This window comes from Talaromyces proteolyticus (genome assembly GCF_021365285.1).
Source record: "Talaromyces proteolyticus strain PMI_201 chromosome Unknown BGW36scaffold_8, whole genome shotgun sequence".
NCBI lineage: Eukaryota > Fungi > Ascomycota > Eurotiomycetes > Eurotiales > Trichocomaceae > Talaromyces > Talaromyces proteolyticus.
The window spans coordinates 753,074-768,746 of NW_025764284.1; the positions used below are offsets into that span (position 1 = coordinate 753,074).

At 44.6% G+C, this 15,673-nt stretch overlaps 5 protein-coding genes across 5 annotated transcripts; 3 read left to right on the forward strand and 2 right to left on the reverse strand.

The window, feature by feature from the left end:
- Positions 1–1,072: 1,072 nt before the first annotated feature.
- BGW36DRAFT_398443 (putative hexokinase) lies at positions 1,073–4,508 on the forward strand (the record flags this gene model as incomplete). Its single annotated transcript, XM_046218410.1, has 14 exons — positions 1,073–1,102; positions 1,177–1,249; positions 1,300–1,422; positions 1,478–1,503; positions 1,610–1,745; positions 1,789–1,973; positions 2,020–2,110; positions 2,154–2,671; positions 2,725–2,839; positions 3,229–3,276; positions 3,334–3,452; positions 3,504–4,293; positions 4,353–4,429; positions 4,482–4,508. The coding sequence occupies 14 exons, from the start codon at positions 1,073–1,075 to the stop codon at positions 4,506–4,508; spliced, it is 2,358 nt and encodes a 785-aa protein (XP_046070270.1).
- Positions 4,509–5,482: 974 nt separating this feature from the next.
- BGW36DRAFT_462776 (tetratricopeptide repeat protein) lies at positions 5,483–9,901 on the forward strand (the record flags this gene model as incomplete). The annotated part of the gene is made up of 12 exons (XM_046222177.1): positions 5,483–5,829; positions 6,108–6,277; positions 6,327–6,465; positions 6,519–6,596; positions 6,647–6,777; positions 6,828–6,879; positions 6,939–7,150; positions 7,200–7,268; positions 7,318–7,416; positions 7,466–7,612; positions 7,659–9,146; positions 9,201–9,901. The coding sequence occupies 12 exons, from the start codon at positions 5,483–5,485 to the stop codon at positions 9,899–9,901; spliced, it is 3,633 nt and encodes a 1,210-aa protein (XP_046070271.1).
- A 254-nt stretch (positions 9,902–10,155) lies between these two features.
- On the reverse strand, positions 10,156–11,693 carry BGW36DRAFT_452973 (Rieske [2Fe-2S] iron-sulfur domain-containing protein; the record flags this gene model as incomplete). The annotated part of the gene is made up of 5 exons (XM_046221857.1): positions 10,156–10,232; positions 10,288–10,449; positions 10,529–10,831; positions 10,897–11,368; positions 11,442–11,693. The coding sequence occupies 5 exons, from the start codon at positions 11,691–11,693 to the stop codon at positions 10,156–10,158; spliced, it is 1,266 nt and encodes a 421-aa protein (XP_046070272.1).
- A 613-nt stretch (positions 11,694–12,306) lies between these two features.
- BGW36DRAFT_360841 (uncharacterized protein) lies at positions 12,307–13,445 on the reverse strand (the record flags this gene model as incomplete). Its single annotated transcript, XM_046214217.1, has 4 exons — positions 12,307–12,434; positions 12,485–13,082; positions 13,145–13,297; positions 13,359–13,445. The coding sequence occupies 4 exons, from the start codon at positions 13,443–13,445 to the stop codon at positions 12,307–12,309; spliced, it is 966 nt and encodes a 321-aa protein (XP_046070273.1).
- A 447-nt stretch (positions 13,446–13,892) lies between these two features.
- Positions 13,893–15,008, forward strand: BGW36DRAFT_382174 (putative alpha/beta hydrolase). Its single transcript, XM_046216491.1, has one exon. It carries the CDS (start codon positions 13,950–13,952, stop codon positions 14,922–14,924), a length of 975 nt encoding a protein of 324 aa, XP_046070274.1. The 5' UTR covers positions 13,893–13,949; the 3' UTR covers positions 14,925–15,008.
- The last annotated feature ends 665 nt before the right edge of the window (positions 15,009–15,673 follow it).

Sequence of the window (15,673 nt, forward strand, 5' to 3'; positions counted from 1 at the left end):
ATCAGATTGTCGAATCGGATTCTAGAAATTCCCTCAATGCTGTGGATTAGTTCTCTTTGGCAGCAGATGCCTTTGTGCGGGACGGATTAATCGACAACTTTCACCGTCAAGCATGCTGAGCTGATGGTCTTGTGATGTTCTAGAAGGTACAGCTTCGTAAATATGTTGTAGATACCCTTGGGCCGTTGGAAGTAAAGAAGGAGGAAAAAAAAAGATTGAGGTCCGGATAGATACAGCGTCTAGGTTGTTTGACTAACGGGAGGGCAGAATTGCTTATGATGCGTGTGGGACGGGCCGGACGATTGTGCGAAAACGAGGGTGATACCCTGCAAGGCGGTAGCAGTGGTGGGTATATACAGGAAGAAGAAAATTGCTGACGAAAGCGTGCTTGTATGGTCAAACTTCCGAGAATGACGGCAGGAAAATGAGGTGGCAGCGGAGATCTGCAGACGAAAAGCGCGTGTTCGTTCGTCCAAGGGGCAACAAGACAAGTGTTTGGCCGGGTCTCACGAGTCACGAGCCGTTCTAGCTCACACTATCGATTTCTGGCACGTAGTTAGCAGAGTGCTATTATTGTCGTCAACTATTATTATCGCCGTCGTACTGTCGTCGCCTGGTCTGGATCCGGACACAGGTAGGATGTCTATGGTAGATGTAGTAGACGCTCGTTCCGTGCGGGCCCCGTTGATTGGCGGCTTCCCCTTACCGCGCGTCTCACGCGTCGCAGCCGGGTCCTTGCGTTCTGCCCAATCAGAGCCCGCCCTCTGCACAATTGATGATGATAAACCCATCGTCCCTGGATTGCCGCGACTCTCGACAATTAGAGTACTTACATGTATTCTACATAGAAAAGACTTTTCACTAACCAGAAAAATGTGTTCATTTGATGAAAAATATGCGTTCCATGGTGGGTGCGAACGACCAATTCATCGAACTACGGATTTGTTCAATATATAAGAGACGCCCATGCCAGTGCGTCACTAAGATGTCATTTCATTGTGCTGGGGCTGTGCGACCGGAGTCTTCTAGCATTAATAAATACTCGTGATGATAGAACATCTGGCCTGCTCGTATGGCTGCTTATTCTCACTTGCCTGGTTTGGTCGGCCACAGGAACGTCAAATTTCACGGAAGCAGGAGAAAATAACAGCTGAGAATACGAGGTAGTTATGCGAGCAAAGGTATGCTGACCTTTCAGGGTCAGCCTCGGTGGCATCTTCCAGTGGACCGCCAAAGACATTCGGGAATAGTAGGTAAATGCGTAAATAATTGCACAAACCCCTGTTAAACAGACGATAGAGGACCTCGTGGGCGTTCCTGCAGGGCTTCTGTATGAGCTAAGGGTCCTCGGGGACATGTTTGTTGTAACTCGGTCTGAGTTGAAAAGCATCACACAGCAATTCCTTCTAGAGCTCGACAAAGGTAAACTCTGGATGGGCATTTCCTATTCAGACTGGCTGACGCTAGGATGCGCCAGGTCTTACCAAGGAAGGTGGTAATATTGTAAGGTCCATTGACCTCCAATTGCCCTATCATTCTTGGGTGATGTTGATTTTGTTTTCGGCCGATGAATGTGACATGGGTTTTTGGCTCGCCTATTGGCGACCAGAAAGGAACATATATTACTATAGACATGGGAGGGACAAAGTCACGAGTGTACCAAGTCGAACTGACCGTTGGAAAAGGCAAGTATGAGCTCCTGCAACAAAAGTTCTGTATGCCGGATGGTCTCAGGCTCAAGTCCAGTAGTGCCGATAGCCTCTGGGGATTTGTTGCAGACTGCACAAGAAAATTCATCCGACCATGGTCTGGCATTGGGACGAATCTTGCCGTTATCTTTTACCTTCTCGTTCCCAGTCACCCAGTGGAATATCCGGAGTGGGATCCTACAACGGTGGACAAAAGATTTTGATGTCGCCAGAGTGGAAGGCGAAGATGTTGTTCCACAGTTGGAGGCAGCCCTTGCAAAACGGGTCGGTAACTATTCAATAACCGTGGTAGATGACTAATTAGCTTCAGAATGTTCCAGTCAGGATCATCGCCATTGTCAATGATACAACAGGAACACTTATGGCTTCGAGATACAAAGACCCTGCCATCAGAACCGGAAGTATTTTTTAGTACCGGTGTCAATGCGGCCTACATGGAGGCAGCCGAGGCAATACCAAAGATCAAGGGGGCTGATATTGTGCCTGATCTACAGGTTGCCATTAATACTGAATATGGGGCCTTTAACAATGACCGGAAGGTATCACCGAGAACCAAGTTTGACCGTGCCATCGACGAAGCTTCTCCACGGCCTGGCCAACAGCTATATGAAAAGATGGTAGCGGGGTTGTACATCGGGGAGATTCTTCGTCTCATTTTGCTGGACCTTTATGGACAAAACAACCTCTTTCGGGGACATGACACTTCATTACTACGCCAGAAGCATAGCATCGACGCATTATTCTTGTCAACTATTGAGAAGGACAAATCGAAAGCATTGCATGAGATTTCGTTCATATTCAACAAGGCTCTCGTCATCAAACCCGCAGTTCACGAGCTGAAAGTAGCCCAATACCTAACAGAACTATTTGCAACTCGTTCTGCGCGGCTTTACTTGTGTGGTATCGCAGCAATCAGTATGAGGTGCGGACTCAACGCTTGCCATGTAGGCGTGGATGGGTCGGTTTTTAACAAGTACGCTCATTTTGGGACCGGGTTGCTCAAGCGTTGAACGAGATGTTTGATTGGCTCGACGACTTGCGTGATCCTATTACGCTGCATTCTGCTGATGATGGTTCGGCAGTAGGGGCAGCTCTCATTGTAGCTTTGGTATTGGAGACTTCCAAAGAAAGTTCCAACACCAACGGATGATGAATGTTTCTGGAAAATGCAAAACTATCTTCTATTCTAGGTTTCTAAAAATAGAACGGTACCAAATTGACTCGAATCTTGAGCTGAAAACAAAATGAAGATCTTAATTGTCCTCCAGCGTAGATGAAGAAAAGGAAGACATGCTAGCCTCGGATGCTTAGACTGGCTATTTGTAGGAGTGCACGGACCATCCGCGCCAACCACTTTACGCGTTCCCACAACTTCTCGTTCCTCAACATACAATCCAGGCATCTCACGCGCTAGGAAGCTGCCGCCGACGTCGACAATCTGTTTGATCTAGTCATATTCTTTTTGTTTGGCTGTTTCCACTTTTCGGCTGCTCAAAAAACTGATTCAAGTTGTATTAAGCTGGAATGCGGTTCCGAAGTGAATTAGCTAACATCCCAGTCTTTGCCAGTAAGGCTCGCTACAGCAAAACATTATCCACGCATATTGAATCTAATCCCCTTTCAGAACTCACCTCATCTCTGACATCTCTCGGTAAGATATGTTGGCTAAGACTGGAAAGTGACACTGTGCGGTTCACCATTATCCCTGATCAAGGAACGCAAGTGTGGGCTGCATTGCCGGCTGTGAGTTTCTCATCCAGCGGAGCAAAGCTGAATACTGAGTTTTAATGCTAGGACTCGATATTTGATGAAACCTACACACTTGAGTCTGCAGTTGGAGTAATAAATCTTGAGGTCCCTATCGGCTCGCTGTCTCGAGCCCTGCGATCTGCCGTTGGTTCAAAATCTGCTCAATTACGATTGACTCGAAAGGGAAGGACCCCTCTTCTTGCATTAACTATTGTCACGTCTTCGTGGAAGCCAACTAATGCGCCCTTGGGCGTCGACGCAAACGAGATTTCTGCAATTGATGATGAAGCTCAGACTGGCGAGGGGTTAATGCGGCCCCCTAGAGTTGGTGGTCGCGACCGCGAGACAGTAATTACCCAAGAGATACCAATTAGATTACTGCATCAATCTGCAGTCGATGGGTTGCATGAACCGCACTGTCGCGAACCAGACATACACATCATCTTGCCGAGCCTGGCTCAGTTGAAGGCCATCTCTGATCGCTTCACAAAGCTTGCTGTGAGCAATAGCAATATTAATGGAAATCTAGCGTCATCTTCATCGGCGTTTGGTCCCAAACTGGAATTGAGTGCTAATATGCATGGTTCCCTCAAACTTGGCATTGCCACTGATTCATTACGCATTTCAAGTGTCTGGACTGGGCTGGTGAACCCGGCACTTGACCCAAATCAATTGTCGGACACAGATATAAGCGAGTTGCCTAGTGAGAGAATGAGACGACTGGGTGCCGAATCCAATGGGGACGATGAAGCTGGATGGGCTAAAGTGAGAATCGATGGAAAGGACTGGGGTAGAGTCCTCAGCGTCGGGAGGCTCAGTCCAAAAGTTGTGGCTTGTGAGTTACTTCAAGAACACTACTATTGACTTTGAACCGCAGAATTCATTTCCCTTCAGGCTTTATCCACGAAACCGCCCTTATACTTTATGTTTACCTGCGGGGTGGATTTTCCGGGGAGGAATCTTGTTTGACAGTAGGCTTTGCTTATTTTCTGTATTCAATACTGAAACCTGCTGACGTGATAGTATTATATCAATTCTTATGCGGCTTGATTCGTGACGCTCCGGATACTTTGATACTCTGAAATAACAAATTATTGAATCGACAACAATCGGTGTAACCTTCCTCAAAGGCCTGACAAATATTAGCTTAGATTGACTGGTACGCAGGTATGAGTATGTGGGCTTCTCGGAGATGAATCCCATATATGTACACTCGTGTACCACTAATGTTCGCAAAAGAAGGCGACATTAATTACTCGATGATAAATTTGTCACACAACGGACTCCAGGAGATGGCCTCCGATCGACTTACTGGTGAGATCACCTATTTTTGAGCAGACACCGCAGCCTCGGATGATCGATTGCTTTCGTTCTCTTTGCTGTTATCAACCAAATCACAGATTATGGAGGCAAGGGAAACAAAATATGCGCCGAGATTTCTGTGCCGTTTCCAGGCCTCTGAGAGCGACGCGCACTCAGCACCCATCCCTGGGGTGAGTGACAACGATAGGCGATCATGGGATGACCAACCGTTTTTCGGAACGGCTTTCAATGAGATGAAACAGTTCAGAAGCAAATAATGCCTCTCCCTTGCCCCAGCTGTTCGTCTGTTCGTTCGGATGGACTTCCCGAGTTGCCTTTGTAGGGTTGTGGCTTTTTGTCTCCTGGGGAACAGTTTAGTGAAGTGCCAGTAATGGACAGCGCGATAGAGTGAAGGTCATAGTTTAGGAGATACGTCCGACGCGTCTCATTTTCAGACTAGAAAATTGACGTATGGACTCACACAAGCACCCCCGCCACCGACAGTATCCAAGGAGTAGAGCATTCGGAGCTGATACGACCGTAAAAGTTAAGCCCGATCCAGTCATCCGGACAGTTGATGTAAGCCTTGAAGAAAAGTCAAACGCAGTCGACGTGTTCATGCGTAATATTATATGAATAATCCAGCAAGATAAATAATAGTTTGCGACAGATGTGACGTGTGATCTGCATTGTCCGAATGTGAAGAAAGGCGGCTGCAAGGGATGACAGCCATCAACCTTATCAAGGCCGTAAAACCATGCTCTGTTGTTTCCACCCCACATCGAAAGCTCTATGATGAAGATCACCAAAGACGACGTGTTGCTTTCACTAATGTGACGAGGGCTCTCCGTGCCCTTGTTGCCGAATACCAATCGGCTGTCCACGACAGCTGGGCACTGGCGCCAAGCTTTTGCTTTGAACTTCTCACTGGTTCTCTACCTGCTTGTTCTATCCCTAGCCAATGTGTACTACAGCTACTAGCTCTGAAAATCATGCGAGGGGCCAAGGTCGGAGAAAATATTCCCTGGGCGCAAAGTTCGAGGCCATTCTCGGATACCGTCACAAAGCTGTGCATGGCAGACTCCACTTGCTCCCAAAATAATGGCGTAGGAAAGGGGCCGAGAACAAACTTGGACCTTTGTGTAAGATAAAATATTTTCAATGCCATGTACGTCTTCAAAAGTATAATACTTTGTTTTTCTCTTTCTTTGTCATTGAGATTCAGAAGTACATGATCAAGAAACACGATGCAATGCCACCACTGCCCAAAACGCTTCTTCGATAGGTGCATTCAACCTCACTAGGGCTTCAGGTTATTTTTTTTGAAGCACTGCTAATTGAAAACAGGAGCGAATTCGACATACATTGTCAATCCCATAGCGATCGACAACGAGAGATTCGAAGCTCGGATTCCGAGATTGGAGCTTTTCTGAAATCATGCCCTTTAGAAGGGCCACGAAAGTCTGTTTTGAAGGCGTCAACTTTGCTTTCACAATGGAGAGAGTTCGGACCAGATGGTACGATTGACGCAGAGAACTAGGAAGGCGTTTTATTGATGTGCAAAAGGACAAGACAAGATGAAAACGGACATCAAAAACTTCCAAGACATCTTGCGAAAATTTCCACCCAGGATTAACAAAGAAGGCTCTATGGTAGAGCTGAAAGATATTGTTTGTGGTGATTGCGAAGCTGTTTTTTCGTCAATGTAAATTTCAATCGAGCGATACTTGTTGTCTGTGCAGGATCTGACCGAGATAGGCTTGAGCTGGATAGCCACCGACTCACCAAGTTTTGCCCTGGGGCAGCCATTGTCGTGCATGTGATGATGAGAGATAAGTAGGGAAATTATGGTGGATAAAATTGGATCCTGGCTAATGAAATATAAGTCTTATCAATAAAGGGTATCGAATTGAACAGAGGCTGGTTCCTCTGGAGGGTCGGCCCTTGCGAGTACCCTGCAGCAAGTGTACGGATGTGTTTGTCGATGATGAGGCAAAAGATGCACATGAAAGCTTGCGTATGTCCCCCGCGTTTTTTTTTGGTATGCCCCAGATCTAACGACCATAGATCAATCAAATGATCTTATATGCCTCCAGTGCGACAGGAGGTGCGATACTGCGTAAGTCCTTTACAGCTGTTACACTGAGGCTTTGAGTTAAGAGAAGATTTTCTTGCAAGCTATGAACTCAAACAGCACTACGATTACCACGAAAACATGGAGTTTCGACAACTCAAAAAGGAAATGACATCAAATCACAAGAGGGCATCTTCTCACCCACAAATGACGCCGAAGACTTCAATAGTAGTGCCTCTAAGCCCCACCGAGAATGCATTGAGGAAATTGCACAAGAGGAAATCACAAAAGATTCTCGATGCTTGGCCACTCCGGAGTAGGTGCATGCTTGTTATACCATCAATTTACGCTAATTGTTCGATAAGGACCCGAGCATAGAGAGGATGGTGAAATTGTCGCTCTTTCATTCTCAATGGCAGAAGATATTGAACGAGGTTGGAATTCGTATAATTTCCATCAAAGCCAGGGCTGATTTTTATTCAGTGCATGCGGCAGACGGCGCACTTCAAGAAGTTGATTCCACCGACATAGTTGACTTTCCTATTGCTCAATTCACCACCTGGCTAGACATGCGCGATTCTGGTAAGATATTGCCAATAAGATGGACAGGTCGTTTACTAATACTCCCAAGATGACAAGAGCCAGTTGTCTACAATGCACGAAGACAAAGAAAATATTGTGGACAAGAACAATACAACCTTTCATGAAAGCCAAGGCAACACTGTCCCTCGCCGAATGTCTCTCTTGAAGTCCGTCCTTGGTTTGAAATTTCCAAAAAGTGGGTGCCTTGGACTGGTTCTCTGTGTTTTACTAACGGAATTTAGGGCTATCAAGATCCGACTCTGTGACAAGCCAGCCAAGAAAACTGATGAAGAAGGAGAATTCGATTCGATTTTCACTTGTTTCCAAACCCAAGAGAAGCGAAGAAATGTCAACCAGGAGTGAAAGCCGTGCTAGTAATAACGTAAATGAGGCTCGAGATGGAGGCCTAGGCTTCCGAGTTTATTCGCCCGAGGACATTGAGGGTGAGCGCAGCCCGTTTGTACACATGCGGACCGTTTCAGAGGGTGTCGTTGTTGAGGATGTTTCTGGCCGACAACGCATACTTCCTATGGAGCAGATTGCATACATTTATTCTGTCATTAGTGCCGATTCATCATCAATCGCAATCAAGTCAAAGATCCGCGTACTACAATCCCAGGCTGAGATGACTTTACAAAACGGGCATTTGAAAACAGCAATTGCAACATACAAGGATGTTTTGGATATTCTCATGAGATACCAAGCGTTAGATACTGACCAGCGAATAAAAGCCGGCGTCTTGCATCGAGTTGGTTGCATATACAGCACTCTCGGAGCAGCCGGTGAGGCTGAATACTACTTCTTGAAGGCACTTGCAATTTATAAGAAATTGTATGGTCGTGACCATGCTGTCATGTACTCTGTGCTGAATGATATAGCAAAGCTATGTGAACGAGATGGCTATGCGACGGAAGCAGCGGCTCTATATGAACGAGTACTGGCTGGTCGACTGAGAGTGCTCGGGCAGAATGCTCCAGAGACATTGAGTTCCATGCAAGAACTTGCAAATATCAAAATTAGCCTTGGTGATTTGGAATCTGCTCTTGACCTCTTCGAGCATGTTGTTCCAGCCTTCGAAGTGGTCTTTGGTCTACAGAACGAAAGCACCCTAAATGCGATGAATCATTTAGCTATACTCTATCAGAAACTTGGTCTGAATGATCAGTCCCTATCAATGTCTCGAAAGATGCTCCCTTACTGCAAGACTGTGGTAGGCTTCGACAGCTCACTAACAAGAAATGCTCTCACGAGGTATTTGGAAGACTCGGACAATTTTGACTTCTCAGCCGACGTAAAGTTAATTATCGACCACTATCGAAGATCTAGATGTACCGAGAACCATCGAGTTTTACAGACTCTAGGACGGGCTTATATGAATTCTGGACTCAACCGAGATGCTAGTGATTTGTTTGTGTTTCTATTTGACGAAACAACTTCCATGAAGGGCGCCGATTCTCTCGAGTCGTTTGACGCCTTGAGCGGCTTATGTGTGACATTGGAGCACCTGGGCCATTTGGATGAAGCTATAAAAAACTATGGAAACCTCCTGAAACTTGCCCACAAGACTCCACTGAATCATCCGTCACGTTCTCGTATGGACTACTCAAGAAAACGTGTCACAGACCTGCTTCATCGACGTGAAGTTCTAACTGCCGAAAGACGCGCATGGGGCCTTTTTGAAGATGGAGCGTGTCTTGTCTGTCAAAACAAGACTACATCGCTTTGCAACAGTAAGTTATATATAGGAATGAGCACTGAAAACGTCTTTGACTAATGGCTGTTAGCTTGTCATATCGTACGGTTTTGCAGTGTCGATTGCCACGACAAGAGCATCGCTTCACATAGATTGTCTTGCATCCCTTCCGTCACTCTGCGCGAATCTAAGTCTGTAGCAATCGCTCCCCGGTGTCCATCTCCTGTACAGAAAGACGCATTAGATATGATTCTGCCTAGCGAGAAAGGTGCAGCATCACCTAGCATCACAGCTAGTCATACAGTCTACCTGGACCCTCGCAATTTCACAACCTTCCGTATGAAACTAAGCTCAACTGTAAATACTTTGCTAGTCTTCTCTCCAGAAGCTGATATACGGTATACTATTATCGGCAACATTTCTGAGTGTGGAACAGACCAGGTCGCTTTACCAACGGCATCTGTCTTGACGACAGGGAAAAAGAGAATGTCAAGCACAACCCCTGCAAAGCTTTCCAGCTACAACCAGCAATGGCTTACTCCAGCTATGCAAGAGTCAGTATCGATTACACCGATGGAAAAATCTGCTCCGATCTATTTGGTTGTTGCCCCAGGAGAGCAGATGATGAAGAACCTAATCGAGAGGCGAGTTCGAGCGCGGAGTGGAGACGGAGAAAAGGAAAAATTTGAGTCTTTAAAAATTCCCAATGATGAATTGATTGAGTACGCGCAGGGCTTGCTAATGAATGGATACATGGGCGAGGCTTTCTTGTATATTGTTGGGTGGGTGTGATACATATTCACAACTAATATTGCCATATGAGTATAGTATTACAAGTGTGAATACAATTCTAGTATACCTTGACCCACATTATGGATTTTTATTTCAACAAAGACTGTTTTGGTTGATTGACTTGACTAGGAAGGTAGTTAACATTGAAATATCAATTAATGCCAGCTGGCCCTTCCAAATAAGACCCGCGTCTTCTGTCAACAATACCTCCCTATAAGTATCTTAACATGGAAACTACCGACCATCTAAGCCAACTACCAGGCGAGAACCTCCATCCCTTTTGTAGAGTCTTCTGCGATTCCTTGGCCCAAACAATCCAACTGCTTGCATACTTGGAACATCAGATCTTTGTGCAGGGATTGTTATAGAGGAAACTGGAAACTTACATATCTCGGCTTGAAGAAATTTTTGACTAGTTTTCGATTTTTGTAACACTGGACTTACTTGTCGCCCCAGCGTTTTCTCGATTCGTGAGTGTGATTTCATGGAAAGAAGAATATCATATTGGTTATCTAAAATTTTATCTGTTTTAGTATGAATGAGGAAGCCTATTTGAAAACACAGCGAAGCTCAGAAGAGTTGGAAAATTACCTTGATCTCCCTGTTTAGGAGATATTTCCCCAATACTGGAATACTCGAGGTCTTTTGTCTTGGTACTAATCACTTCTTCGATTTGTCTCGTAATGGCCGCCTCGATAGACGGCTGTGGCTTGGCCGAACCAGAGTAGATATCGTACCGAATCTGGGTCTTACCAGGGGATGATGGGAGAAGAATAACTGAGTACCAGATTTTAGTGCCAGGAATTTTGTAGATAATTGCGTTAGGAAACACATGGATTCCTGATGTTTCGATAGGATCATTTTTCAACAGATTAAACGCTGAGAACGTGGAAACCTTGGGCCAGCCAACGTTGAATAACTTCGGATTAACTAAAAATACGAGTCCCAAATAGTGAGATCTAGCTGGAACCACGGTTTCTCTGAAATTTACTTACCAGCTTTCTTCCAATTGAAGCCACTTTCTACAGTCCCTCCCTCGACCCATCTCGAGCTTTGCGTTTTCAAATCCAAAAATGGTTCAAAATCGCCTTCATTGTCATTGAGATTTTGATTTGAGAACTCCGTGTCCAGATTAATCCATACTGCACCACTACCACTCACCCTTGTCTCAATTTCAAATAAGCTGTTTTCATCTTTCTTAAAGCCAGCTACGCCATCAAACATGGGTGCTTTCACAAGATGGCCTTTCGTGTTATAACTCCATCCATGATATTTGCACCCTAACACTGTACTGCTACCAGATTCTTTCTTGGTAATACTGTATGCTCGATGCCGACATACATTGTGAAAAGCGCGTATTTTCCGGTCCTTCCCCATAATGAGAAAAACCGAGTAGTTGGAAAAGGAAAAAGTGTGATAGTCGCCTGGCTTTGCGAAACGGGACGAGTGGGCCAGAAAAATCCAAGACTAACACCCAATATGGTCTTTTAAAACAGTTTCCCTTGTTTCTGATATTTTTCGTATCTCAAAGAAGACTAACCTTGCAAAATATAGCTCTCGTTTCCAGAGCGAAGATTTCCGAAGACGTAAACCAGTCAATTGGGAAATCGGATTCTTTGTCCACTGAGAATGTGGATTGTTGCTTGTCTTCTAATCTTCTGGCTGAGTGTCTTTTTGAAGAGTGGGGTGAAGAATTCGATCTGGACATGCTACTCCATCTTGAAAAAGCGAGAAGTGATACAATGCCGAAAAGGGCGGCGACAATGGTTGCGACTAAGTAATATTCCTTCATATCGACTGCCTTGGTGATGTAAAATGTGAAGATTTACCATATTATTGTATATCAAGTGAGCTGGGAGCCACTCATTTATAATGACAATTAGACTTACAGAGTTTGGCTTCAATGCTACTCTACTGGACACCGCAAATCTACGGAACCTTCGGCGATGCCCCGAACCCTACTACGATAACATAGATAGAACAAGTAAATCACACTGGGCCCTTGGAAGTTAGTATAAGATTTCTACAAATAGCAGGAGCCCAAACCCCCCCCATTATCAGATCTACGCCTGTCACATCATCGCGCGTCATATCTGGTTTAGTTGTAAATTAGGGCTCTATTACCCGATTGGGTCAAATATTCCCGCAACAAAGCCGGCTCCCGACTCTTGAATGTACTGACCAAAATCAAATTTACTCTATGTAGGCTTAGTTTCAAAATATTTCGAATTTGCCTTTACCAACAAACCTGAGTAAGTGGCTGCTCTTCAAGATTTGGAAAACTTAACCTGTAAATGACAGTGCTTGCTACGGAACCTTTTTAATATGAGAGAGCAATGGCCATAACAGCAATATTATTATCATCATGAAAACCCGCAAACTTATAAACCAGAAGAATGGAATCATTATGCTGAGGTCTCCACCACCAATCCAACACTCGATTCAGTTGTTTTCCTATCGTGATCTAGTATCTCAATTTTCTTGTCTTCCTCGTACTGCTCAGATACCAGGTCAAACACTCTTTCCTGATAATCTATCAACTGTTAAATTAAGCTTAATATGCATAAAAATGAAGAAACTTACAAGCAACACCTGATTCCTTCTCTGGATTCAATATTCCCTCCCCATATACACCTCTCTCTAAGTTCGCCTGCGCCTTTTCACATAACTCAAAGTCTTCGATCGCGACCTGTCGTACAAATCGAAAGTAATCTTCAAACTTGTCTCCGTCAGATATATGATAGTAATCGAACTCCATTCTAGTTACTCCTGGGGTCTCTGTTGGACAAACTCTGAACGAGCTCATACCGCCTCCGTACACATTCAGTGTACAATTGGGGAAGAAATACAGGAATAGCCCGTCATTGGGTTTCTTGGGATCTGCTATATGTTGAGAGAAGTTCTCATGGTTATAGACCGTGTAGAATGTTGGAGGATAATAGATGCTGAAGGACGGATGAGTGTATTGGCAGTGTAGACATTCTTGATAGCCATCAACCATGGTCTTCCAATTAAAGTTGCCCTCGTATTTGATACTGCGTCGGTAGGGGCGTCGCGTGAAGTCAACTGTGGACAAAAGAGGTTCAAGATTTGGAAAGAATTCATGAAATGATGGTGCGGATTGAGAGAGAGCTGCAAAGAGAAGTCCAGTAGGCGTGACATAACTGGGTAATTCGGTGTCCTGAAATTTAGTGTCAACGGGTATTCAAGGAATGAATGAAGAGGAAGATATATGAAAGTTACATTATCAGCATTAACCACTCTCAAATCCCCGGGACCCGGGAATTCCGAGGTCTTGGATATTCTATATACATGGATGTCTTTTTGGGCGATTTCATAGCTGACCCTTTCGTTCACGACGAGAAATCGGGTCACTGGACCGAGAAGATACCAGGACTGTAAGACCATTAGATATTAAACGTGATTAATGTTATTGAGGAGTTGAAAATTGTCACACCTTGAGAAAAACTGCCTTTCTCTCAAGTTGATATAATGGCTGGCTGCAGTACCACGATGCAGGTAGAGTTCGTGCAAGTTCAGGCATGTTGGTAATCTTTTGATCATATAGACCTACCCTCGATCGTTCAGTGTAAGTGTTACTGGGACCAGTCTTTCTATAATGATAAAACCTTCGAAGCTATACTTCAATCAAGTCCCTGAATCAGGTGTCTCTATATTTTATTTTTTATATTATTGGTCAAGGCATCCTGTTTCCAGTTTGGGATATGGTATCCCGACTCGGACGCTTAGTCACGGCCCTCCAATAAGGATACAATGGATTGTAGATCGTCCGATCAAATTCGGTTCTAGATCACAAGCATAAAACCATAGTTCCCATAAAAGAATCTTAGATTGGCCCGGAATTATTTGCATCTAAACCCAATTTCGTAAGGCCAACAATCGCCCAACTGCACATTGGCCAGATTGGTGGAATTTATCCTACAACACCCACAGCTGACGATGGAGGGGCAAATTAATCCTGCGCATGCACGGCATATCAATCCTTGAGTGTTCCACTTTTGACAACTGTACCCCGCCTCCTACAATCATGTCTGAGTGGGAAATATCTACGACCAAGTCGGATCTTGTTTCTATTGGTACACATCAACTCTTTGTGTCAGTTAGCGGTCCGATCCGACATCTTTCTGAAGGCAGCGGGGTCACGACTAAGGATCCCGTGGTCATTTGCTTTCCTGGATCAGGGGAATCATCATCATCCTGGCCCCGAGTGCAGGAAGGGGTTTCTAAATTTGCAAGAATCGTACTGTACGATCGATCTGGGCTTGGCAGAAGCGATGAAGCCCCGGATCTCCCAGGAAAAAAGGCTGTTGCTGCAGCCAAGGAGCTTTATGCTTTGCTCAAAGTAACGCAAATTTCAGGCCCATATATTCTTGTAGCACATTCCTACGGTGCTATAATAGCCCGAGAGTTTTTGCATCTAAGTAGCGACGATGTTGCAGGGATGGTTTTGGCTGATGGTGCAACCGAAAGGCAGCCAGAGTATTTCCACCTTCCGGATCCAAACATCGACGCTGTTTTAGGTAATCTTAATTTTGCTGAGATTACTGGATTAAAGGCTGGTGCTCAGCTATCACGCGACGAGTGGAAAACTAGGGCAATCGATATATTTCAAAGATTCAAAGCATACGCGTCTGAAACAGCGGCGTTTTATGAAGTATGTGCGACACTACGTGAGAAGAAACAGCTGCGTAGAAAAGTTTTGGGCAGTCGGCCACTAAGTATAGTGAAGTGCTGTTCTGCAGCAGACTATGAAAAAATTTACGAAGCTGGGGTAAGAGCTGGAAATGGGACGCCAGAACAGCAACAAAAGTTTCGCCAGTGGCTGGATGGATGGGATAACTACTCGAAAATGATGCAGAAAGAGGTGCTGCAGCTTTCCACGTGTTCACGATGGGTTGATCTACCTGATTGTGGGCATAACATAAATCTCTGGAGACCAGATGTGCTTGTCCGGGAGACCCAATGGGTGATTCAAAACATGGCGTCCAAACCTTCCCTATAATACATATGCATTGTCTTGTTGAAAATATTGCAATTATATTGCTCCCAAGACTTATTTAAAACCTTGGCTTGGAGTGTAGTAGTGGTATGGAATTAGTATTTGAAAATATTCTAAGTACTATTCATTTTTCTTACCTCCAGATACATGTATTAGTTCGATAAGCGTGAGGTACTGGTTCCGTAAGGACTCTATAGTCTTTAGTTATATATACACAAAAATTATATATTTTAAAATACTACCAAGAGTAAGCCGCTTCAAAAGGTTTTGTGTTTACTGGCGTTAGCGGCTTTCCTATGGAATTTTCCATCTGACTCTACACCTTCAATTATATTTTTCATCGCATTTAGCTCGAAATTGATTCGCGTCTCTAAAGAAGGCGCCTCAAACGATTCGATAATAGTAATATGAATTCGGTTTCTCATGGCGGTATTGTCGATATGCAAACCTTTTTGATTGGAGACAACAGCGTCATGGAACTGTTGATGAGGGTTGTTAGGTACTCTATCATTGTTCATCGTTTGTAACTAACGCATAAACGGCCCTAATAGTTTGCTCTTATATGATATTAATATCAAGTGTGAACGGTTTAAGTTTTATCTCAGCTTCGACCCTGACTATTCGGTCAACCCGATCTAACAGATACGTCTAGGATTGGTAATGGCAGCAAGGAGGGGTACTTGAAGAGCATATTAAGTGGCGTCTTCAACGATAGCCGTTTATCTTGAGCGGGCCACAAAGGTTATGGAAGA